The sequence below is a fragment of the Pipistrellus kuhlii genome, unplaced genomic scaffold (genome assembly GCF_014108245.1).
Source record: "Pipistrellus kuhlii isolate mPipKuh1 unplaced genomic scaffold, mPipKuh1.p scaffold_m20_p_17, whole genome shotgun sequence".
Classification (NCBI taxonomy): domain Eukaryota; kingdom Metazoa; phylum Chordata; class Mammalia; order Chiroptera; family Vespertilionidae; genus Pipistrellus; species Pipistrellus kuhlii.
The window spans coordinates 19,225,847-19,251,610 of NW_023425482.1; the positions used below are offsets into that span (position 1 = coordinate 19,225,847).

At 44.5% G+C, this 25,764-nt stretch overlaps 1 protein-coding gene across 2 annotated transcripts in view; it reads right to left on the reverse strand.

The window, feature by feature from the left end:
* Positions 1 to 25,764, reverse strand: part of WWP2 (WW domain containing E3 ubiquitin protein ligase 2) — a 115,633-nt gene that overhangs the window by 16,815 nt on the left and 73,054 nt on the right. For both annotated transcript variants that reach the window (XM_036441337.2, XM_036441338.2), the window contains exons 8-10: positions 21,740 to 21,950; positions 9,457 to 9,546; positions 2,272 to 2,446 (exon numbers count right to left, since the gene is read on the reverse strand). In XM_036441337.2, the coding sequence (XP_036297230.1) occupies positions 2,272 to 2,446; positions 9,457 to 9,546; positions 21,740 to 21,950 (476 nt within the window). The remainder of the gene's footprint in view (positions 1 to 2,271; positions 2,447 to 9,456; positions 9,547 to 21,739; positions 21,951 to 25,764) is intronic.

Here is a 25,764-nt window from a genome sequence, read left to right on the forward strand (position 1 = left end):
CACTGATAAACAGGAACACGTGAAATGGAGCCCCTGGGAGCCGACCACCTGCCCTTCTCTTCTACCACACTCCCCAGGACGCACGGTCGCAGGTGGGTGGCTCACAGCAGAAAAGCACAGAGAAAGGGGCCGGGAGGGATTACAGCCAGAAGAGCGATCCTAGGACGCGCAGGCGACTCGGAGGGACAAGGCAGTTTCCTTTATCACCAGGAACAGAAAGGAACGCTGCTGAACAATTTTCCTGGGAAGTGTCCGTGCGTTGGGAGATCCGAGGTACAGGCCATGAGCCAGACAGCTCATGTGAGTTCAAGTCTCTCAGGGAATAAGCACCAAGTTCCAGTAATATTTTAAGACACAAACTCAGAAATAAAGAATGTCTAGCAAATAAAACCAAGGGCGAGAAAGGCTCTGGAAAGGACATGAAGGTTACAGTGTGGAAGGCAGGCCCCTTTTTTTGTAACGGTGACACCCAGTGGGTGCAGAACGAAACCCAGGTGTTTGAGAACTCAAGCCCAGGGGCCCTCTGCACAACAGTGAGAACCAGGTTGTCTGTTTCTGGATAACGCAATGCGGCATCCTCAGATTAGGAGCCACAGAAAGATTTGCTTCAGTCACACCGACACTAGATTATTAGGAGAGGCCCAAAGGGGGAGCAAAGGAAGTTGTGTCACAGAAATAGCAGTAGATGTGAGATGGGTCCTGTCACAATACACAAGGTGCACAACCGGGCCGGGCCTCCGCAGTGGACTGCGGTGGGAACCCAGAACAGAAGGTAAAGTGAAAGTGCACATCCGAACACAAGTATGTGCAACAAAGGCACCGAGCAGTTAGGACAGGAAAACATGTCAGAAATAAGGGAGCAACAGAGACCGAAAAAGATGTGCGTTGAGGCAGATGGCAGGAAGGAACTGAGGGAGTCTGCAATCTGGGGTTCCCTTGATTTCCTTCATGAACTGTATTTTGTGTTCTCTGCGGGGCGGCAAAGAACAGGTCTCACTTTCAGCCCCACAGGAGCAAGAGGAGGAGGGGCGGCCGCTGGTACAGTATCAGCTCTTGAGTCTACCACGTCAAATCCTGGGCCAAGACCAAACCCCAAAATAACTCCATGAAGGCGACTCTTCTTACTCGTAACCAGGACATGGCACCACAGCAAACAAGAGGGGCAAACCAAACCCAAGGGGGAGGGAAATCAACAGAGAGTCATTGAAAGCTGACCCAGAAAATGTGGGTCTTGTTTCAGGCAGAAAAGGGAACCATCACCTCCATGCAGAGCCCTCCTAAATCCCGAACCAAGCTGAGAAAACCGTATTCAAGTACTTAGAAAAAAAAAATATAGGGCTTAGTTTTTACTTCTAGGAGACCCTCCAAGTCAAAATTCTTCCTCTGCAGCCCCAGAAAGATGCTGCTACAATGAGAGGCAGATAAGCCCGCCTCCGTGGCAGCGCTGAGGATGTCTGACTGACAGCTTAGGCCCACTCCCTGTGGACATCCCTCGAGGGCTCCCGAACTGCAAGAGGGTGCAGGTCGAGCTGAAAAAACCCACCGAATGCACGAATTTTGTGTACCGGGCCTCTAGTGTGCCAATAAAACTTTATTTACAAAATCAGGCAAGGGTCAGTTTGGCCCACAGGCCACAGCTTGCCAACCCATGATCTAGATCAGTGTTTCCCAAAGTGTGGTACGCGTACCCCCAGGAGTACAGGAAGAGTTTGGTGGGGGTACGCGTTGCACCGGAGTTTGGTGGGAATATGCACTGCATCGTGATTAGCTGCGCCTAATTCCTATGTTCTCATGAGTATGAGGGGTACTCAGCGTTACGAAAATTATAGAGGAGGTACACATTTGTCAAAAGTTTGGTAAACACTGATCTAGATGAACTTTAAAGGCCCTTTCATCCTTGAGCATCTGAATGATAATTAAGACCTAAAGAAACACAGTAGCAATGGGAAGAGAAGTATCTTGGTGGTCGCTTTGATTTGAAAGGTGAGATATAGAAGTCACAGCTGACCAGGCTCTAAGGCCGGGTAAATGGACTTGGATGGGAGGGCCAGGAGAGAAATCCCATGTTGAAAGAAAGATGGTGAATTCAGCTTCAGACACATTGAGTCCTTTGACACAGAGGCTGAGCATCGAGTTACTAAGTTAGAAACACGAGAGTTTGAGGAATTTCACTGTGTTGAGTAAAATCTCAGGGTCAGGGCACTGACATTTTCCCTGCTCACCCAACAGGTCAGTGGAGACCAGGCGAAGCTGCAATTCCTGCCCTCTCACCTGGTAGAGGAATCTTTGGCTGAAGTGCTGCATGGCGCCCTGGAGCTGATTCCGCTGTGACTGCCACTGCTCATAGTTGCGCACATACTCGGCTGTGGGCCGCTGCCAGGTGGTGGTCCGAGTGTTGTGATCCACGTAGTAAAATCTGCCTCGGGGGTCTGTGCGTTTCTCCCAGCTGGAAACATGAAGCTCAGCGTGAATACAGTGACCACCCTACCCCTACCTTCAAATTCTGGCAAAATCTCAGATGGTTGACTAGAAGGGACCAAAGGAGGGTGGAGGGTGGTGTCTGGCACAAGAGCTTGGCTGCTCGTGGGAAGCACAGCCAGGCAGGCCCCGATCACAGAGGCTTCTGAGGCTTAGATGATTATAGAGAAAATGTGTGGTTGCATCCTTAGCAACCAATCCCTCCTTACCACTAGCTCCTGATTCCCACTCAGGCGATGTATATGGTTTTGGGACGATGACTCTACTCCCAACCCAGGAGTTGAACTATTTACTAAACCAATGGTCAATTGCTGCATCTTGATAATTTTGCTAGGAATTATGGAAAAAGCGGTCTTTCTTCCTTGCAGGATATGACCGAGAAAGCATGCAGTCTGGGAGCTGCCATCTTGAACCCAAACAACGTGAAGTTGGCCCAGTGGATGGCAGAGCAGAAAAGTGGGGGAAATCCAGCTCTTTGGTGATATTGTTGAGCTACTAGTTCAGGCTTCACTTGAAACCAGGGCTACATCTCAAATTTTGTTATATGAGCCAATAAATTCTCTTCATCATTGAAGCCTATTTGGATCCCACATTTTTTTTTTTTTTATTGGCATCTGAAATTACCCTGATACAAGGTGCCAGTGAAGACATGTTGCATGGTGATAGGAATGTTGGTGAAAATGGCAGCAAGACTCTCCACATTATTTTTGGTTAGTAACAACCTTTCCAAAGTTGGTCCTAAAACTCCCATGGGCAAGGCAGGGCTAGAATAGGTGGTAAAAACCTCGGCCATGCTTGACAGGTTTCATTTCATTTCCACATACACAAGGGCGAGGTGAGCAAAAGAAAGTAAGAGAGGGATGTACCTGTATGGGGTGATGGAAATGTTTTTTATTTTGGTGGGGTATAGGCTACACCAGCGTATGGATTTGTCAAAACTCTACAAACAGCACATCCGAGATCTGTATATCTTATTGTATGGGAATTATACTTCAGTTTTAAAGGTGAATTTGAACCTAATCAAGCCTCCATATCTAACTACGGTACCAGTTTACAGGAAAGATAAGGGATACAGAAGCATGTTACACACCACCACAAGGTCACAATTAGCCACATCCAGAACATGAGAAACTCTACAAGACAAATGTCCATGATCTTCAACAAATAAAAGGTCTAAAAAAGAAGAAAGAAAAGAAAAGAAAGAAAAAGGAAGAGTAGGATAACTTATAGGTTAAAAGAGACTTAGGAGACAAACCAGCCAAAAGCAATGTTTTGATCTTAAATCTGGATCTGATTCAAACAAATCAAATATAAAAACACGTTTAAGACAACTAGGAAAAATGACATGCAAACTGGGTATGACATGAAAGAAGGAAATAGTGTTAATTTTTGTTGGGTGGGATAATGGTATTTTGGTTATTTGAGAAAACACCCCATCTGTTAGAAACACATGTCACATGTTCATGGATCACAAGATATGATGTCTGGGATGTGCTTTAAAATTCATTGGCCCCTCTCCTGGGAGGTCAGATGAAATAAAATGTTATTAATTGTCGGAACCAGGTGAGGATTACAAGGGACTCACTGTATTATTCTCTCAAATTTGATGTATGGTTGAAACTTTCCATTCTAAGTAGGAAGGAGGGGAGGAAAGGAAAGTGGTTAAAGATTAAAAATATTAAAAAAAATAAATTTAAAGATAAGAAATATCACTGAATAAAATAGGACTAGTCCTCTGCAAAGAGAACCCAATATAGATTGTGTTGTATAATTCTAAACTGTTGGACTTTGTTCCCTGATTACCTTCACATTTCATCCTCTCTGAATTCTTACCTCACTCAAATGATTATCATGCTTTAGGCTGGTATCTTCCCAACATTCAGGGTTACACTCCAAGATGACTTTTGTGCAATCTCTTCAGGTGCCCTGATCAGGAATCGAACCGTGACCTAAAGGTTCATGGGTCGACCTCAACCGCTAAGCCACAATGACCAGGCTTATTTTATTTTTTATCAACGAAATCATATATACATAGTTTAAAAAAACAAAAAGTACTATAGGGGACACACACAAAACCCGTGTCTCCTGCCCTACCTCTCCCCATTGCTGACTCCCGCTCCTCAAAAGCAACTACTTTCAACTCCTGACTACATCTTCTATTACTTACATCTGCTTCTTCTACTACTTACATGCACACTTCCAAACAACGAGCTCATTCCATGATTTCTGGCCTTCTGCCATCTAGACATAACTTATGGACTTTCCACTATAAATTTAAGGATTTAGTTATTGTATTCTACCCACCACCCCCACAATACACACAAAGCCCTCTTTTGCATCGTCCTCCCAAATAGAAAATCACTAATTCAATATTCAGAGTTTATACAATGACTTTATAGAATACTATAGAATACTATAAATACATTTCCTTGCATATACAACTTTTTCCCCCTCTGGAATTAAGAACTGCCTGTTTTAAAAGAAACTAACACTAATTCTCCCCCAGATTCTGACAGGGCAGGTGGCCTCTAGGGATCATTTAACTCTTAGCCACGTCTCTCCCAGAATCCTTCATGCAACGTGGGCAGACGTCCTCCAGGCCTGCTCTCCATTATTGTGCTAAGTCTGTGGTCGGCAAACTGCGGCTCACAAGCCACATGCGGCTCTTTGGCCCCTTGAGTGTGGCTCTTCCACAAAATGCCATGGAATAGGCCAGTCTATTTTGAAGAAGTGGCATTAGAAGAAGTCTAAGTTTAAAAAATTTGGCTCTCAAAAGAAATTTCAATTGCTGTACTGTTGATATTTGGCTCTGTTGACTAATGAATTTGCCGACCACTGTCCTAAGTCATCTTCCTTCACCTTCCTCTTGGGAACCTCTTTTGGCCTCTGAATTGAGTCTCCTGTGCCCTGCATCTCATAACTTCTTTCTTGGTTTCCTCTTATCTGATGGAATAAATCATGAGTAGCTTTTGAGAAAGGGTGCACCAAAATTAAGCATTTGAAATTCTGCCTGTATGAAGAAGCCTTTATTTCACTCTCACACTTCAGTGTAAAATGGCTGAAAATTGATTTCTAGACAGAAATCATTTTTCACCAGAATTTTGAGGATCATACTCCATAGTTGTTGAGAAGAAGGATGGCATTCTTAATTCCTGATCTTTGATAGGTACTCTATTTGCTCTGGAAGCTTTTGAGATATTCTCTTGGCATTCCGAAATTCCAATAGAATGGATCTTGGGATGGTTCTTGACAACCTAGGAATCTTTTTCTTGTACTTGCAGGGAAAACATGCACACGCACACACATACACACACACATCTTCCCTAGCTGAGGCTTTCCAAGGCTCCATAGAGCAAATCAGCTGACTTCCTGGTGGCCAGCCCACACTGTAGGCTTGGATTTCAGCTTCCTCAGCTCTGCCACTTATCTCTCAGCAACTCAATTCTGATTAATATCTCCCAGATGCTGTTTCTCCTCTTCCATTCCTTTATCATTGACGGTTTATATCTTTATTGCCATTTTTGTGAGTTTTCGGGAAGGAACAGAAATAAACACACATTCAATCCCCATGTCTAAGTAGAAGTCTCCTGCACTGGTGAATTTCAAACTCCCAAGCAGCATGATCTCACCCTTGATTTCCAGTGAAACCTTATGCCCAAATCACCATCACAGAGCAGTGGCTGGAGGCCGAGTCTCCTCTCCCTCTTTGGTTCTCGGGGGCATTTCCACCAAACCTATAAGCCTTGGACATACTCTGAGCATCTTCGTTTTACACAAACCTTCCACTGCAACAAAACTGTTCCATGCATCGTTCCTTAACCACACCTTTTACACTCACACCGTTCCCCTGACCTAGACTGCCTTCTTCTTATTTAAGTCCACTTCCAGCCTTTCCTGCAAAACCAGGCTAAACCCACCTGCATCTATGAGGCCTCCCCAACACCATGGTCTATGATGACCCCTCCTCACCGCTGGAGCTGAGTACCACCTAAGAGTTCCTAAAGAGCAAATGGACACATGCATCCTTAGTTACCAGGCGCTGGATAGAATTACTCTCCGTCATACAAGTGTCTCGTGGGTCTGAGAGAGAGGGGTGGCCGTGATAAAGTGAACCCTTTGGCTCAGTCTCACTCCTCGGTGATCAGGTCTGCTGGGATAATCTGTAGTTTCGAGATTGCTTTCACCACGATAATGCTTCTCTGGGGTGGAACGTCTCCCATTCACTAGCAATGAAAGCCTAAGCATTCTGTTCTCTCTGGGTTCCCTGTTACACAGCGGAAGTACCGTATTTTTCGGACCATAAGACGCACTTTTTTCCCCCCAGAAGTGGGGGGGGAAAAGTCCCTGCGTCTTATGGTCCAAATATAGCCTACACATATACTTTAAAAAAAAAGTTTTTTTACTTGCCCGGCTCTGTGTGGTCTCTGTGTGCTTGCCCAACTCTAAAATGGTTCTAAATGCTGCTGTTTACTTTACAGTAGGGGTGTCGAACTCAATCAGAGAAGGGGCCAAAATCTAAAATCCAGCCTAAATCGTGGGCCGAATGGTTTACTGAACAGTCATAAACTGTCATTGTGATGGAAACGCAGCGGAGTGCAGTGATGACAGCGCGGTGCGGGCCACATTGCAAGGCCTGGCGGGACGGATTTGGCCCGCGGGCCTTGTGTTTGACACATGTGCTTTACAGGGTTGATTACATGTGTTTATGACTGTGATGTTGGGTTTTAATGCACATAAAATATTTTAGGACACTATTTGTTTCAGAATCTTTTTTTCTTCATTTCCCTTCTCTAAAAACTGGTGCGTCTTATGGTCCGGAGCGTCTTATGGTCCAAAAAATACGGTAAGTGCCAGAGACCCAAAGGTCTGGGCCTAAAACTCAGGAAGAACTAATATAGGCTGTGTGGGTGTGGAGCTGAGCCATCTCCCAATAAAACATTAAAACTATCCTGAAAATAAGAAAGCTGGATCTAGTATCCCACCTCAATCCTTAAACAAGAGTAAAATCTCAGCCATCCTTTGAAGATATCATTAAATATCTTCATTCAGATTCCATCCAAAAGTTCACCAGGTGAAGGCCTATATAACTATAGACTTGAGAAGTTAAGAGGCACTACCAGCATACGTACCGAGTTACCACTGCTTTTATACAGATGTGCTGTTAAATACACAAAGAACAAGTGTGCAACGCATTCTGATAAAAGGCAATGATCAATTTGTGACACAATTGGAGAAATTTGACTACTGACTGATAGCAAGGAAATACTATTAACAATCTGGTAGTTTTATTTTAAATGAGAACTTTTTTTTTAGAAACATATATAAAATATGGACAATTACTCTGTCACAATTACTCAACTCTGCTGTTGAGCACAAAAGCAGCCATAGGTGGTAAGTAAACAAATGAGTGTGGCTGTGTTCCAATAAAACTTTGTTTGCAAAAACAAATGGAGGGCTGGATTTTGTCACAAGCCCACAGTTTGCCAAACCCTGGTTTAGATGATGCAAGACTGGCTATCAGTTGGTAATTATTGAAGCTAAGTGTTGAATACGCGGGGATTCTCTCTGCTTTGTGCATATTTGAAAATTTCCATAGTAATATAATTTCCATAATAAAACTTTTACTTTTTTCCCAAAGAAGTCAATGTTTCACTTCAGTCACTTCACTGGACTTAAAGTCAAAGTAGAAAACAGCCGGTTTGGCTCAGTGGAAAGAGTGTGGGCTTTTGGACTGAAGGGTCCCAGGTTCGATTCCAGTCAAGGGCACATGCCTGAGCTGAGAGCTCCATCCCCAGCAAGAGGCATGCAGGAGGCAGCCGATCAATAACTCTCTCTCTCAACATTGATGTTTCTATCTCTCTTTCTCTCTCCCCTTCTTTCTAAAATCAATAAAAACATATTACACACACACACAAAAAAAAAAAAAAAAAAAAAAAACAGAAAAGTAAACACAGCGAAGACTAAGGGTGACGGATTATGAATTTCACTTCCAAAAGGTTGAGGAAAATAGAAGCATTCTATCGGATCACAAACTGAGAGCTGCCAGTCAATGGAAATTTGTAGGACCACAAGGCGAGTGGTATTTACCTGGCCAAACCCTGAGAGCGGAACCAAACAAGACAAGGGGCTCTGCGCTTCTGACAGCCTCTCCCTGCAAGCTGAGGAGGGAGAAGCGTTCATGTTTTATGCAGGAGCCCTTCGAGGCTGCTTTACTGGGGGTGATGCTTTCCTGAGGGCAGAATATATTCCCTTGTGAAAGCTCTCAGGATCAGGAGACACGTGTGGAAAGAACTTTCTGTCCCTGGCAGAGAGGGAACCAAATCTCTTCTCCTTGAACTTGGATAGTCTTCTCTCGCTTGGAAGCCTCCCTCATTCTCTGGTTTTGGAGAACTTGAGCCACATTCTCACAAAGCCCAGCTGAACAAGAAGCACACTGTCTTCGGGGGCTGGCTGGGCGCAGGGAGCAGTGAGGGGCACTGCTGCTCTTTCTAGCGTGGCCTCCCTATGCGCCATTTTCTCAGAGATGCTCTAAAAATCCCAGGATGTTGTAAGGAGGTCAGAGTTAAGGTAAGTGAGTAGGGAAAGCAATCAAGGAACCCTGAACTTTGTTACCTCTGTGGAAACAAACTGAAAACCTGGCCCTGATAGGATATTTCTGGAGGTGAAAAGACTGAGGGCACGGAGGCAGCAGTGGTTCAGGAGGCCAACTCAGCCCTCCTTCCTCCAAGATCCAACAGCCATGGTAGCTCTGAATACCACATACTAAAGCCCAGGGCCATCGGTCATGGCCAATATAATGCATGAGAGGAGAGGGGGGGGAAATATAGAAGGGGAAGACCATGGAAGGAGGGAAAAGAGAGAGCATAGAAGAAAGTGGGGCAAATAAACAGGAGGCTACAGCAGTCAGTGGTGGAGAAGCTACTGGGTGATTCTTGGTGCCAGCGCTAGAGTTTCAGGGCTTGTTGGCCCAGGCCTTACCCTGGAGGAAGAGGACGCTCCCAGGTGGTGGTCTTGGTATTGTGGTCAACATAATAGACGCGGCCGTTGGGCAACTCTCGCTGTTCCCATCTGAAAAATAAAGTCAAGGGGAGCATGAGATGCACAGCTGAAAGGCATAAATTCCATGTGAAAGGGAGTCCTTCACCACTGATGTGGCTAATTTGAGAGGAAACATCAAGGATGGCATGCAAATCAACCAGTGGTCAGACCAGCCCCACGCCGTCATGCAGTCCCCGGAGTGCTTCCTGAGAAAATCAGAACAGCCCCCTCTGCGCACTCACAGTTCCAGGGCACACCACCTAGAGCTCCAAACGCCCCTCAATGACCCATATGAACCTACATCCCATGGAGTTTTCTAAATCAATCTTTCTTGTCCATTTTGAGATTTAAAAAATCCATTTAGGAAAGTGATGAAAGCTGAAGATTCTTTCCTCCCAAAATGCACTCACCAACCAAAAACTCTGTATACAATTTCTGGGGTTCACAGACCTCTCCTAGAGCTTATTTATGGATAACTCTTATCTGATTAACACTGTTCTCCTAACATCATATATATTCACGATCACATTTCTTTTAGAATATAGGATTCAGTTATAGAGAATCATATATATATATGTATATTTAATTGATTTCAGAGAGGAAGGAAGAGGGAGAGACAGAAACATCAATGATGAGAGAATCGAGAGGCTGCAAAGAACAAAGACAAAAGAGTAACAAGCATGGCCAGCTCAAGAGGCTGATGTTCCACCTGTGAAGATCTAAAACCTTTGGGTAGGAACGGCAGGCGGATAACACACTGTGGCTTCACGCCAACTCTCCAAACCCCTCACACGCTGTGATTGAGGAGCAAATCTGATACCCTCCTTATTCATCTGAGTTTGGAAATGAGGAAAGTCTTGAGGAAGATACTAGGCTGGAGGGTAAATACTGAACTAGGGAAGCTCCTGGGGGCAATGGCCGGAAACACCCTTTCACATGTTTGCTTCTGATACACTTAACATGCTGAGAACACCTCCGAATTTCCTAAGACATTAGCTCTCTCTTCCCCTACCCTGGCAATTTTGTGGCACAAAAGCACCAACAAAATTAGTTTCCTCATTTTGTGGTCGCTATCTGGAAAACTGTCCATAATGTGTGGATGGGGCTACAGCCCTTTTGTAAAGACCCGATATTTATTGTGGCAATTGGAGATAAAAGGGACTAGAAGGCTCTTTCTTTATTCCAACAATTCTTTTGTGACAACTTTCATCGAATAAGTAGGCTCTACTTTTGACTTCTTTTCTATTTCATTTGAGGCAAGGAGAAAACTTTGGTTTTATTGCATTCTGGCTAATACCTTAATTTGAAAATGGCATGCTACTTGAAATCCTGTGAAGTAAATGCCCTTAATTGGCACAGCAGAGTTCCCACAGACTGCCAGAAAGGAAATCAGTGTGAATCCTCTTTGCTTACAGTCAAGATTTACAGCAGCTCTTTCCGAGCCTAGACTGGATCTGTCCGCCCCATCTTTGATCCCAACTGATCCTAGAAATCAAAGTCTCTCTTTCAGGGACTGTTATTGTCCAGCAAATCTCAGTGTCCTTCTATGAACCCTCTCAACTGGCTTAGCGAGAAAAATAGTTACCAGAGAAATAAGGCCTTTCTTCCATTTCCTTTTTGATAGCTACATTTTTTTTCCCTTTTAAAACTGGACTCCTGCTCAGATTAAATGTCCATGTGGGTCCTCCCTGATCCATGACCTGGCTTAGCTGCTTTTCTTCGAGAACTCTCAACTCCTCCCTTACCTGCATGGCTCCTCAGAATTCGTATGAATCTCTTCCCCTCATTCATGCGGCACGGTCGGTTAAGTCCATTGTCAATCAAACGAGCCTCCTGATTCTCATTTCTCCTCAGTAACTGCAGACCCACATAGATCAAGCCTTCCGACTGTCTTGGTTTGGTCTCCCCGTGCCAAGAAAGCGATACTGGCAGCAACCTTTCATCAGCACATCCCTGTCAGGGGTTAGGTTTCTGTCCCTTCTAAGCATCTTCTTCCCACTGAGATTAAAAGGCTTTTCAATCAACCGACCTGTGGGTCTCAATCCTGCATCCTGGTCACGTGGGTCATATCCTCTCCCACTGAACAGTTTTCTCTGACGCTGTCAGAAATAGTGTTCAAAGCGTCAAGCGTGATTCAGGTCCCTTCCCAACACATTGCTCCTTGGCCTTCAATGGGTAACGTTCCGTTGGACCACAAGACTACACAGGGTCTTTGTATCCGAAAGTACCTAAAAGTAGCCTCCAGTTTCAATTAATCTTAGATACTTTTTTAAACCTAAATGATCTCTGCTCCTGTGGATTTTAACTGTCCTTTATTCAGCTGTGTATCTTTCATGTACATGCCCCAATTTCCTCAGCAGCAGCAGCAGCAGCAGCAGCAGCAGCAGCATTCAAAGGGTAAAGGCTGCCAGGCCAGTGTGGCTCAATGGTCGAGCATTGACCTATGAACCAGGTTTGATCCCCGGTCAGGATACATGCCCTGGCTCTGGGCTCCATCTCCAGTGGGGGGGCATACAGGAGGCAGCCAACCAATAATTCTCTCTCCATCATTGATGTTTCTATCTCTCTCGCCCTCTCCTTTCCTCTCTGAAATCAATAAGAGTATATAAATAAGAAATAAAAGGGTAAAGGATAAAGATCTCAATCCCATTATTGGGATGACTTGCAATCATTTCTCTCCTATGTTTTCCTGAAAGGAAACCATCTGGTCACCTGAACCACATTTTCTTGTGGAAGGTTTCTTTCCTAAAAGGTGTTCAAGAAATGAATTCTCAGTGACCTGCCATTACAATGTATATTCAATGATCCTGACCAATACACTTCTTGATCAGATTCTGCTATTTTTGAACAGACTGTTTCACTAAGTGTAGGATTTCTGTAAGTTGGGAAAGGATAAAAGCTGGGTGAGGGTTGCATGTCCACATTAGAGACATTCCCTTTAAATGGCCCTTACAAATTTACGTATCAGAAATGCTATCTGTGGGCAGCTATTTCTCTAGGGCAGCGGTCACCAGCCTTTCAGACCTCGCGGACCACCGGGTGGCAACCGGTGCTATAGGGAGTCCTCGGGCGCCTTTCCCTTCCCCATCCTCTTCCTCCCAGGCGTGGTACCTCTACCTTTCTCTCTAAGCTCCAAGGGCCCTTCTGCTACATCTGTAACTTTCTAAATAAACTTTCTCTTATAATTTGAAAAAAGTCACATCTTCCCGAGAACATTGTTAACTTACATTATTTATTAATTTGCTTAGATACTTTTTTATTAATTAATCTTAGATACTTTTTAAACCTAAATGATCTCTGCTCCTGTGGATTTTAACTGCCCTTTATTCAGCTGTGTATATTAGTAAACTTGGCCCTCATTCAAAAAATATTCTGTTAGAAAATAAAGTCAAAACCAAGAGCCAAAACCCCTTTGCACCCTCAAAAGATGCTTGGCTGGTTACTTAGACAAAAACCAAACTTCAGGAAATGCATCGAGAGTATTCAAGTATTCTTAAAGCCTCCTATGTAGGAGCTCAATTCCCCACAGGCAAGAACTAATGGGATTCGTATTTTCTTACTTTATGCCCCTATAATACAAGACTCTGAACCAAATCCTACTCCCCACGCTCTGGTCACTTCCGGGGTGAGCCATGAGATTTATTTCCTCTGTAGGGACATTGCAGACTGTTTTATGGGTCAGAAATCTCTGTGCCACAGAACACATTTCCTGCCCAGTGTTTTCACTGCTTCGGTAGGTCCTTTGCTAAATGCGCAGGAAATGTGTTAAACTCGGTCCTTCCCCCGAGAACCTTTCTTGAAATACTGGGCTTTCCTTTCAATCTTAACATACTAACCCGTTTTTCAAACTATCAACAACTAGACTTTATGCCCTTTAAGCACAGTAGTAGCTACCAAGGCTTCTGAATTAATTCTATTTTGTTTCTTCCTTTTCTTCAACTATTCCCCCCACCTTTTTTTTTCCTTTGCCTTGGCAAAGTCTCCAAAGCTCTCCAATGGAAGTTGGCAACATTGAAATATATACTTTCACAGACAGGCAAGAAAATTCCTGGAAATAGTATATATAAAAAATATTATTTTATGACCCAGCAATTCCACTTCTGGGAATAGATCTGGAGAAACTCGAAATACTAACTCAAAAGAATATGTGCACCCCTTTGTTCACTGCAGTGCAGTTCAAGTGCCCATCAGTAGATGGGTGGATAAAAAAGCTGTGGTATATTTATACAAAGGAATACTACTCAGCTACAAAAAAAGAAGAGAATCTTACCCTTTGCAACAGCACGGATAGAGCTGGAGAACATTATGAAGTTAGAAATAAGCCCATCAGAGAAAGACAAGTACCATATGATTTCACTCATATGTGGAATCTAATGAACAAAATAAACTAACAAAATAGAAACAGACTCCTAGAGAACAAACTGGCAGTTGTCAGAGGAAGGGCGAGAGCTTGCGGGGCTAGGTGAAAAAGACAAAGGGACTAAACAAAACAACAACAGAAAAACCTCATAGTCACAGACAACCAATGTGGTGATCACCAGAGGGAAAAAGGGTTAGGGAAGTAGAAGAGAAAATAGGAGGGAAATGGTGATGGAAATGGTTGATGTTGGGGAGGTGAACACAATACAATATATAGATGATGTACACTTGAAACCTATCCTACATAATAAAAGGCTAATATCCAAATAGACCGAAAGGGGGAATGACTAGTTGCTATGATGCACACTGACCACCAGGGGGCAGGTGCTCTATGCAGGAGCTCCCACAGGGGGAGTGCTGCTCAGCCAGAAACCGGGCTCATGGCTGGTGAGCCTCTCCCGCCTCTGCAGCAGTGCTAAGGATGTCCGACTGCTAGCTTAGGCCCGCTCCTCGAGGGAAGCAAGCTGCAGTGAGATATCCCCGAGGGCGCCCAGACTACAAGAGGGCACAGGCTGGGCTGAGGGACCCCCTCCCCACCAGTGCACAAATTTCGTGCACTGGGCCTTTAGTATAATATCATTAACCAATGTCACCCTAATAAATTCAATATAAAGTTAAAAAAAATTTTTTAACATTTTGCAATTACAAGATTTTACATATCTGGCAATGGAGGAAAATAGTCACTCTTAAAAAAAAATAAGATAATTAAAATTATTTTTAAATTACATAAATATGCTGGTTTTGATTAAATCTAAAGTGCTGTCCATTCTTACCTGCATGTTTAAGATATTGTACAATAAACAAATAAAATTTAAAAGCATACACCATGAGATTATCAAATTTTGGTAGATGTGTGTGTGTGGATATATGTGGTCTCGGGCAAATGGCTTAAGGTTCCCTGATTTGCAAAATGAAGACAAAAGTGGCTACCACTTAGAGTGCTGTGAAGACTGCATGAAGTGACCCACATATGACACTTAGCATTCTCCAACGCACTGGAAACCTTAACACATACTAGCTGCTATTAATGATCAAGAAAAAATACATACAAGGTACATGAATAGCACCAATGATTAAACCTGGGTGTTTGTTTGTTGTTGTTCTAATTATTCTTTCTTCTTCTATTCCCTGTCCCCCTCCAAAAAATATTTTTTAAGGGCTACTGAGGATGAAATCAGGTCGTTCAGCAAACACTTCCAACTCCATCTCTCTAGAAGCCACGCACTATGCCAGGTGCAAAGGATACAAAGGTGGACACAATAACCATTAACACACATGAACACATATGTACAGGAGAGTGAGAACATCTCCTGGGCCAGCCCTGACAATAGTAGAATCTTTGGAAATAAGGCTTTCGCTGTGAGAGGAGGAGGAGGAGGAGGAAGTCAGGAACATATACTATTGGTTATTAACTAGGCTTATAAGTAAAAATAAAAAAACTAAACCATATTCAGCAAGAGGCACAGATTCTCCCAACACAATCCTTTAAAATGGTGCTACCCAAAGAGTGGTCCATGGCTCAAATGGTTAGCCACCAGAAAAATGCAGAAGTTTCTGAGCATCAACTTGATATTGCCACATCGAAACATGTGATCAGATTTGTCTCACTGAATAGGGAACAAACGTAAGGATTTGTAACAGATTGGGGGGAAAAAAAATACAACAAGAAGAAGCCAGGAAGAAAGGACTGGTTCTTCACGGAGAGTCTGAAAAGCACTGTCTAAACTCCTTGGGCAAGAATCTTCGGCTGGCGCCAAATGTGAGTTTGGAATGAAAGCCAATGGCGGCGGCTGGTTTCTAACCTCGCAGAGAAGCTCCAAATTCCCGTGTCTCTGCAAACAACACATGGAAGACCTCTCACAGGGCTGCGATTCCCGGGAGTGGGACCCCTGGGGGAAAGGGGAGCGGTGGCAGGGGAGATGGCACATCAGAAAGACCTGGAAAACACCCCTCCTCAGTTAACTCCACTCGGAGGCAGGAAGCGGACAGGGCGGCCAGTGACTGTGGGAGAAGGGGATGGTGCGAACCGGCAGCGCTGAGGTAAGCCGGCAGCCCAAACACAACGGCCTCCCTTATGTAAGAAACCGCAGCGGAGCGCGGGCTGCCAGCGGGAAATAATGTGCCTCTGTGTGCGAGGCCCTGGGCGAGCTGCGGAGCCCGGGACGCACTTGGAGTTTATCTAAGCCGTGTACACAGGGTCTGTTAATGAGCCTTCGGTCCCCAGAGCGGGCTCGGTGCTGATCAAAACCAGATGCGGGGCCAACTGATCAAAGTGGCCTCGCTCCCCGGTGCCCGCTGCCTGGACTGCTATCTCACCATGTCTCCCGAGCCTTCCTGGCACCCCTCCATGAGTGGACATTTGCAAGCTGAAAACGAAGAGACCCTTCCAGTTGGCTTCTCTCATGCTAATGAAATGTAAAAGTACAGAAAGCAGGAGTGTTCGGAGACAGGGCGAAGAGGTTAATGCGGTGTTCTGTTCGGGCTTAAGCAGCCCAGCTTTCAGTAGATTTCAGTCCTTAAAGCACACGGACATGGCACCGGCCAGGTGGCTCAGTAGGCTGGAGCATCATCCCGTGCACCAAAAGGGTGTGGGTTCCATTCCCAGTCAGGCCACATACTAGCTAGGTTGCGGATCAATCTCTGGTCAGGGTGCACAACCAATCAATATTTCCCTCACACCGATGCTCTCTCTCTCTCCCTCAAATCAATAAAAACATATCCTTGGGTGAGGATTAAAAAATATATATACACACACATATGTTATCTCTTTGTAATCAGTACACACACACACACACACACACACACACACACATTAGAGGCCCGGTGCACGGATTCATGCACTAGTGGAGTCCCTCAGTGTGGCCTGCAGGATTGGGCAGAAACCGGCAGGCAAACATCCCCCCAGGGATGTAGTCATGTGCGAAGTGGCAGGCGGCTGGGGAGGAGCCCAAACCCTGGCTGGGTGCTGTGCCACTCCCACTCACCCCAGCCCCCTGCGCCTGCCGTAGCTGGTAGGCTCGCTGCTGCTCTGCTGCAGTCTCTGCACACCCGTCCTAAGGCAATACCAGCACGCCCATGACCAAGGAGCGCCCGGTCAGTCTTGATGCGGGTGCTGATCTTGGTCTGGATGGAGGAGGGGTGCGCAGGGGGAGTGTCCATGGGAGAGGCTCAGGCCACTGCAGCTGTGCTCGCCAGCTGTGTGAGCCCAGGGGCGCCTGGTAAACTGAGCGGCTCTCCCTCTGTGAGAGCGCACTGACCACCAGAGGGCAGCTCCTGCATTGAGTGTCTTCCACCTGGTGGTCAGTGTGGGTCATAGCAACTGGCTGAACGGTTGCTTAGGCTTTTAGATAGATTTTTTATTATTGACTTCAGAGAGGAAAGGAGAAGGAGAGAGAGAGAGAAACATCAATGATGAGAGAGAATCAATGATTGTCTGCCTCCTTCAGACAACTGGTTATTAACTAAGCTTATAAGTAAAAAAAAACAAAACTAAACCATATTCAGCAAGAGGCACAGATTCTCCCAGTATAATCCTTTAAAATGGTGCTACCCAAAGAGTGGTCCATGGCTCAAACGGTTAGCCACCAGAAAAATGCAGAAGTTTCTGAGCATCAACTTGATATTGCCACATCAAAACATGTGATCAGTAGATTTGTCTCACTGAATAGGGAACAAAAAGGATTTGTAACAGATTGAAAAAATAAATACAACAAGAAGAAGCCAGGAAGAAAGGACTGGTTCTTCACGGAGAGTCTGGAAAGCACTGTCTTAAACTCCTTGGGCAAGAATCTTCGGCTGGTGCCAAATGTGAGTTTGGAATGAAAGCCAATGGCAGCGGCTGGTTATTTAGAATGCAACCTAGCCGAAACCGGTTTGGCTCAATGGATAGAGCGTCGGCTTGGGGACTGAAGGGTCCCAGGTTCGATTCCGGTCAAGGGCATGTACCTTGGTTGCGGGCATATCCCCAGTAGGGGGTGTGCAAGAGGCAGCTGATCGATGACTCTCTCTCATCGATGTTTCTAACTCTCCGTCTCTCTCCCTTCCTCTCTGTACAAAATCAATAAAATATATTTTAAAAAAAAAGAAAAAAAAAGAATGCAACCTAGGCAAGTACCCTTGACCGGAATAGAACCTAGGACCCTTCAGTCCGCAGGCCAACGTTCTACCCACTGAGCCAAATCAGCTAGGATTATAAACAGTCTTATCTGCTGCAAGTTTCAGAAAGGCAATGAAACAACCGGGAAAATAAGCCCTAGGGATCTCTTGCTCGATCGCTCAGTAAGGGAGACTAAAGTCGAAAAGGTAAAGTTGGAACGAGACAAAGTTTGGGTACCTTGAAAAGATGCTCTAGTGTGACTCGGGAATGCCTTGGTAGAGAGGAGACACTCCATAGCACCTGTCAGTGCGTGAGGACCCCTAGCGAGCAGGGAAGAGCATCCTGACCCGGTGAGAGACGCACAGTTACAGGTAAACCCAAAGCCAGTCAACCCAGTGAATGATGGATGCCTTGAGCTCTCGTTCTTGGGAAGAAAATGCAAGATTCCTGTCCAAGTTGCTATTTATTTGAGGTATCGAAGAAGAAGAAACATTCACCCAGTTGGAGGGGGATGGAGAAGAAGGCATTTAAATTTACTCATTACAAATATGTCCTGGGGACCTACTTTGTGCTGGGCTCCGGGACATCATGGTGTTTACAGCCCAGCAGGGCAGAGGGACGTGAAACGAGCAATTATACGTGTGAGCACAGTTACTGTACTCGAGGCGGTTTGATCTTGTTGATCAGGGGGGTCAAGGGAGAACTCCCAGAGGAAGGGCTGGTTCTGAAAATGGTGCTGAGACCTGGAAATGGAGAGGAATTGATGACCAAGTAGTGAGGAAGGTTTTGAAAACAGCAACCAGCATGGCAGAGGGTCCCAAATGCAGAGGAAGAGCGGCCCATTTGTCAAACTGACATAAGTTACAGCTGAAGCTTGGAGAGCAATTCAGAGTGTCTTCCAGGGGAGGCTTCAGGGTGGGAGGGGTCCTACGTGCCAGGCTTTATAAGGATTTGAGAATTTATCCCTCAAGACAGCAGTGTTCAACCCTCCCCATCTCATGGCACACATAAACTAATTACTAAAACTCTGCGGCACACCAACAAAATATTTTTGCCAATCTGACTGAACAGAAAAGAAGTATAATTTTGATTCGTTCACACCAGATAGCTCTTGTTGTGTTGGCTGTTGTCATTTTTAAATGACAATCTAAGAGAAAAGAGGGCAGTGCCCCTGACTAAATAGCCAGGTATTGCATCTTTTAGAAATTCTTCCCTGGCCAGGTGGCTCATTTGGTTGGAGTGTCGTTCAGATACACCAACGCTGGGGGTCAGATCCCTGGTCAGGGCGAATACAAGAATCAACCAATGGATGCATATATTCTAGTAAGCAGAACAACAAATCGATGTTTCTCTCTCTCTCCCTTCCTGTCTCTCTAAAACCAGTAAAATGAATATATTAATTCAATTAAAAAAAACAAAAACAAAAAAACAACACAACACTATGAAAGTAGTTTTGAATATCACCACCGTAGGACAATAGGACGCCAATGCAGCGTTCTAAGTGGTGAAGTGCCAGGCTCAGGGTTGTATTTAAAAAGGTTCAAACTGGTCCTCTGACTCCTGAAGCCACGGTACCAGGAATACAGGAATAGTCCATCTCGTCTGGATCTCCTAAACTTGGAAATGGGGCGAAATTCCCTGGTGGGGATGGCAGGTCTCCGGACGGCAAGGGTCTCTGGCTTGCACGGAGCAGGGAATAGGAAGCCTGCCATGCTCCCTGCCCGGCGCGCAGCAGCGCTGGTGGCAGCCTCCAGAGAGGCAGCTCAGGACCCAGGCTTCCCCGTGTCTCAGGGATGGGCACCTTAGGATGGCAAACGGGGTCCCAACACCCTTCTGTGGCCCGGCACACGTGATAGAGCAGGCGGCGGCCTCCCCGGACCATCGCACAGGCCTTGTCATGTTCTAAACGCCCTAAGATGCCGTCCAAAGTGGGCCTCGGGGAAGTGCAGCAACTCTGGCAGGGTAAGGGAGGAGAACCGCTTCCCTGGGCCGCTCCATCAGCCAAGCTTAGAATAAAGAGCGTTTTCAGAGCCTGGAGTTTTCCAGCTGCCTGGAAACAGGAAGAGCCCAATCCCAGGGAACAGTAACCCTCACACACGCCCTACATAAAGACACGTTGAGCCATTAGCCCTAATTGCCTGTGACTGACACAGGAGTGCAGCCGGCCTTCCAGGCATTTGCTCAGCGGAAAGAAAACAAACAGCTCACAGGGGACACAGGCGGCGCCATTTTCTCTCCTTTCTGCCAAAATGATTCTGCTCTGTTCCCCCCAAATTATATACAGATTTGAAATTGTAAACCAAAAATGAAGGTCTTTCGAGTAGTTCTTACCACATACAAAAGAGAAAAGAAATCTCAGTAGGGAGGAATTGGACATGGCAATTGGTTATTAATCTTTTCATGAAATCAAAAACTTCACCAAAAAAAAAACAAAAAAAACTTTTCAGAGCCACTTCTCAATACCCCCGATTCACTCTTGGCTTGAGGTATTAAGAGCTATTTGCAGTACTTTTCATTTGCTCAGCACACTTTATGATGAAATATGAGTTAGGCAGTGCGCCAAATGGTAAGGATACAATACGTATGTGGTAAAAAAAAAAAAAAAAAATCAAAAAAAAAATTGCATATGCTGCAGATTTAGGATCGTCGTTTTAACAACGGGGTTTTCTAAAGTAGCTTAAGAACAATACAGCATATTATGCACCAAGCAAGAGACCCTCCCCTTCCCCTTTTCCTTATGAGTTACAGGGCTCAGAGGACCCACCACCACCACCAGCAGCAGCAGCAGCAGCAGCAGCCTGACCACGGTGACTGTGGCGACATGGACACTGCTGTCCACAGAGCCAGAATGATAACCAGGATGGACAGGGGGACCACAGACAGACTAGCCCTGCTATGACTGGTAGCCCTAAGATAAGGCTTCATTTCCCAGTTCAAAACTATGCATGGTTCTTCAAAAATATCACTCACCGGGTGCAATGCCCACCACTGTGTAAGTGCTTCCCTTGCTTACGCCATCTTATTTGAGACTCTTAACTTCCTAGGGAGATATGCATGATTATTATCTCCACCTCACCAGGACAGTAAGCCACTCAGACAATGCCAAATAGGGCCAAGGGAGGATTCAAACCTAGACCTATTTGATTTTGAGTCTCTGCTTTTATCTCCACTCACTATATAACTAAACTTGAACTTCCTTTTGGCTTACTAGGGCCATCTTCTTAGCATTCGAGGTCTTTACCATCAAGGTTTAATTCTGAACTAAAGACGGCAAGGATTCTAGCAGCCCATGTTAATATCTGCACCAGTTACGGGAATAACACATAGTAATGTTCCGAGCCTAAAGCCCTCCACAGGCCCTTGAGATAGAAGTGAAGAGAAAAGCTGTTTTCTAGGCAAACACCGTTCGATGGTTTTGGAAGGCAAAATAAACTCCTTGTTCTATAAAAGCCACATTCTTGGGATCAAGCTGTTCATTTCCAGTCACGGCATAAGGCAGCATTGATCCTGCCCCGGTTGATTTAGATTCTCTTCGAGATTTACGTAGAGTAAGCAGTTCTTCCACACCTCCCTCAGCCCGAAGCACAGCGGCCTCCCAGAGACTCCCAGCCACGAGGTAATAAATCACCTTGTTGTTTCTGCCCCGGTGAAGGGGCCTCAGTCTTTGGAGGGTTGGAAAGCGCTGCTGTGGGACAGAGGGCTACTCACCCAGCAGGCAGGGCATCGGGGGCCGGGACAGCCGCGAGGGCCTGCTGTGTGCCCGACGTGCTGGGCTCCTCTCCTTCGGCTGGCGTGGCCGGAGCAGGGACCGACCCTGCAGCGGGGTTCGGGGTAACGCTCGATGCTGCAGCAGGTGGGGATGTCACACCGACGACAGAAGGTTCTTCGGGATCAGTGGCTCCAGCAGATTCGTCATTCACTAAAAATTCAGAAATCATATTTTAGAGGTTTTCCCCTTAATGTGGTAACACAGAACCCACAATGGGACCATGCATGTATCCAGTAACATCAAAAAATGTTACAGATCTGCCGAAACTGGTTTGTCTCAGTGGATACAGCGTCGGTCTGCGGACTGAAAGGTCCCAGGTTTGATTCCGGTCAAGGGCATGTACCTTGGTTGTGGGCACATCCCTGGTAAGGGGTGTGCAGGAGACAGCTGGCCGATGTTTCTCTCTCTTCAATGTTTCTAGCTCTCTATCCCTCTCCCTTTCTCTCTGTGGAAAATTAATAAAATATATATATTTTTAATGTTACAGATCATAACTTAGGAAATTAAGGCAAGTCAGTAATGGTCTGCCAGAAGAAAATTGGAAGATGGGTCTGAAATAAATAGGCTATTAAATACTACCTCTTATAGAAGTTTATTAGATTTTTCTAACATACCATGGTTACACTTACAGAAATAAAAGAATAGCAGGAAAAATAAAGAGAACGGGGAAGTGGATGGGTGCTAAATGGAGCCAGGCTGAGTTTATAGGGTCATACACTTTTGTTTAAACTTGTCATTTGTCTGCCTTCCTTCAGAAAGCTCCACACACAGCAAGAGGAGGAAAACATATAATAATGCGCTTGTTCTTTTAAAGAGTCACACTCAAAGTAGGGAGCAAGGATTAATATTCTAGCCGAAACCGGTTTGGCTCAGTGGTAGAGCGTCGGGCTGTGGACTGAAAGGTCCCGGGTTCAATTCCGGTCAAGGGCATGTACCTTGGTTGCGGGCACGTCCCCGGTAGGGGGTGTGCAAGAGGCAACTGGTCGATGTTTCTCTCTCATCGACGTTTCTAGCTCTCTATCTCTCTCCCTTCCTTTCTGTAAAAAATCAATAAAATATATATATTTTTTAAAAAGGGATTAATATTCTAGACAGAAAGGATGGGGCTCCTAAGGTACAGGACTTGTCTCCAAGGTAAACAAGAGACAAGGAGACAGAGTGACATAAGCTGCTCCTGAGTCTCCTTGTTTCTCCGTATCTTCATTTCTCAGGACCGAGGGCACTCTCACTCAAACAAGGATAAAAAAGGTTTTGAAGAATCTTAATTCTTTGAAAACGAGTAAGCCATACGCAGAGGACTTTCTACATGTGAGACTGCGCCTGTGTGCGTTTATACTGGAATTTTGTAGGAAAATGCCTTAGTTGTTTGCCATTTAGCCTCCTTTCCCTAATTCAGAAATTCTTTTTGCAGTTTCTTTAACAAATGGCTACCCAGCCTCTTCTCGGATGTTTCTCCTGACAGGCAGCTCACTGCAGTCTTTCCGTTGCTGAACCTGTCCCTGCCAGAAAGTTTTTTCTCAGGTTAAGCTGAAGTTCATTAGCTGGTTTCAGTCCCCAACCCCAGGCGATATGAAGTACGTATCTGACACTGTTTCTCAATCACCTTCCCTTTTCCAGTGAAAAGGCCTACTATCCCTTTAATGTTTCTAGGCCACCCTCTTTTTACCACCTGGCTTCTCTGTAGATGCCTTTTCCCACTGCCTCTCCTAAGTGATGATATCGGGAAACGAACATAATAAATCAGATGCCATCAGATCAGTGAAGTCAGATTTCCAATATAAATGATATTAGGTAACATTCACAGGCAAAGTGCAAAAGCGTTTTTGAATTCTCTCAGTTAAGCCTCACACACAATGCCATGAGTCAGGTACAGTTAACAGCTCCTCACGTTACATGTTCTACCTAGTATTAAAATTTAGTATATTTAGCTATTGTAGTTTGGCTCAGTGGATAGAGCATTGGCCTGCGGACCGAAGGGTCCCAAGTTCGATTCCGGTCAAGGGCACGTGCCTGGGTTGCGAGCTCAATCCCCAGTAGGGAGCATGCAGGAGGCAGCCGATCAGTGATTCTCTCTCATCACTGATGAGGCCGGAAGAGATTAAATAGCCTGCCAAGGTCCCAGGGCACCCCTGCTGTCTGCTTCCAGAGCCTGAACCACTCAATCATTACGCCCCACTTGCCCTGACTGGACATCCTCTGACGCCACAGAAGACTGTAATAATGCTGAAGCAACCACATGACGCTATTGGCTGACTGAGACTGGAGGTCAGCTGAAACTGAAGTTTGTTCGCATAATGTGATGCCAAGCTAGACCTTGACAAATGAATAAGAGCCTAGGAACCAACTACGATTAATCTGTTTGCTTGCTCCCTAGGAAATGATATATGGTCTGGCACACAGGCTGAATTAGTTATTTAATAAATAACTACATCTTGTGCAGCTGATGTTTCCCCAACAAACATGCAAGAATTTATGTTACTGTTCCATCTCAGCTAAGTTAGTAAAACACAACAGATGGCAAGTCTCTTTATGCAAATCTATACATTTTACTCATTTCCAATAGAAAAAAACATCATGACATTTCGAAGCACTAAATAAATTCATTCTAAAAATTATAAGGAAAACTAAATACAGAAGAATAACTATGAAAATTCTAAAGACTAAGTTTTATGTGTATATGTAATGGGGTGAGGGGTCATTCTCTAAAGTATTAATATCTATAATAAAGCTACAACACTTAAAACAATGTGGCACTGTTATATGAATAGGCAGGTGTCAATTGAACAATTAAGAAAGTTCAGACACAATTAAATATACATTGGAATTTAGTATAAGTCAACTGTAGCATTTTAAATTACTGCAGAAAAGACAGGCTGTTCAATTAACAGTACTGTGACAAGTGGAAATACTGAACAAAAAACGAATTTCACTCCTTTCTGCTCCTTATATCAAAATAAATTCCAGATGGATCAGAGATTTTGACACACACACACACACACACACACACACACAAATGAAACTACAGAGGAACTAAAAAAACAACAGAGGATAATATTTTTATAATCTCACAGTGAAAAGGATTTTTTAAATATTACACAAAAGACACAAGTCACAAAAGACTGACAATTAAAATGTTTTAAAAATCTAACTGGGGGAAAAACACCATAAGCAAAATTAAAAGCAAAAGAAAAATAACAACTAGGAAATATTATCAACTCAAATTATAGACCAATGGCTTATTTCTTTGATATGAAAAGAACCTCTACAAATCAGAGATACTTCATAGTTAAGGAAATACAAATTACCCTTAAATACCTGAAAAGATGCTAAATCTCAGTTGTGAAGAAATGTAATTGAAGACTATAATGAAATACCATTTTTTAACCTTAGATTGACAAGAGTAAAAATATTTAACCACACACTTATCAGAGTATTTTAAAAAATGCATTTTTGCCCTAGCTAGTTTGGCTCGGTGGATAGAGCATTGGCCTGCGGACTGAAGGGTCCCAAGTTCGATTCAGGTCAAGGGCACATGCCTGGGTTGCGTGCTCAATCCCTAGAAGGGGGCATGCAGGAGACAGCCGATCAGTGATTCTCTCTCATTATTGATGTTTATGACTCTCCCTCTCCTTTCCTCTCTGAAATCAATAAAAAATATATTTTTAAAAAAATACATTTTCACATACTGCTGGTTAAAGTACAATAGAAATTGCTAGAACCTCTCTGGAGCACAATTGAGCAATACAAAAAATATAAATACAATCATTAAAAGATGGGGGGAAATGAAGGAAGGTATGATGAAGAGAGGTGGTAGATAAAATTAAAGTCATCATGAATAATTAACATCTGAAGCTGGGTGATGAGTTCATTCTAGCATTCTTTGCTTCTATGCACGTTCAATGTTTGTGTATAGGAGACACATGATGTCTGATCATCTCTCTGTTGTAATGTTAGCAGCCACTGA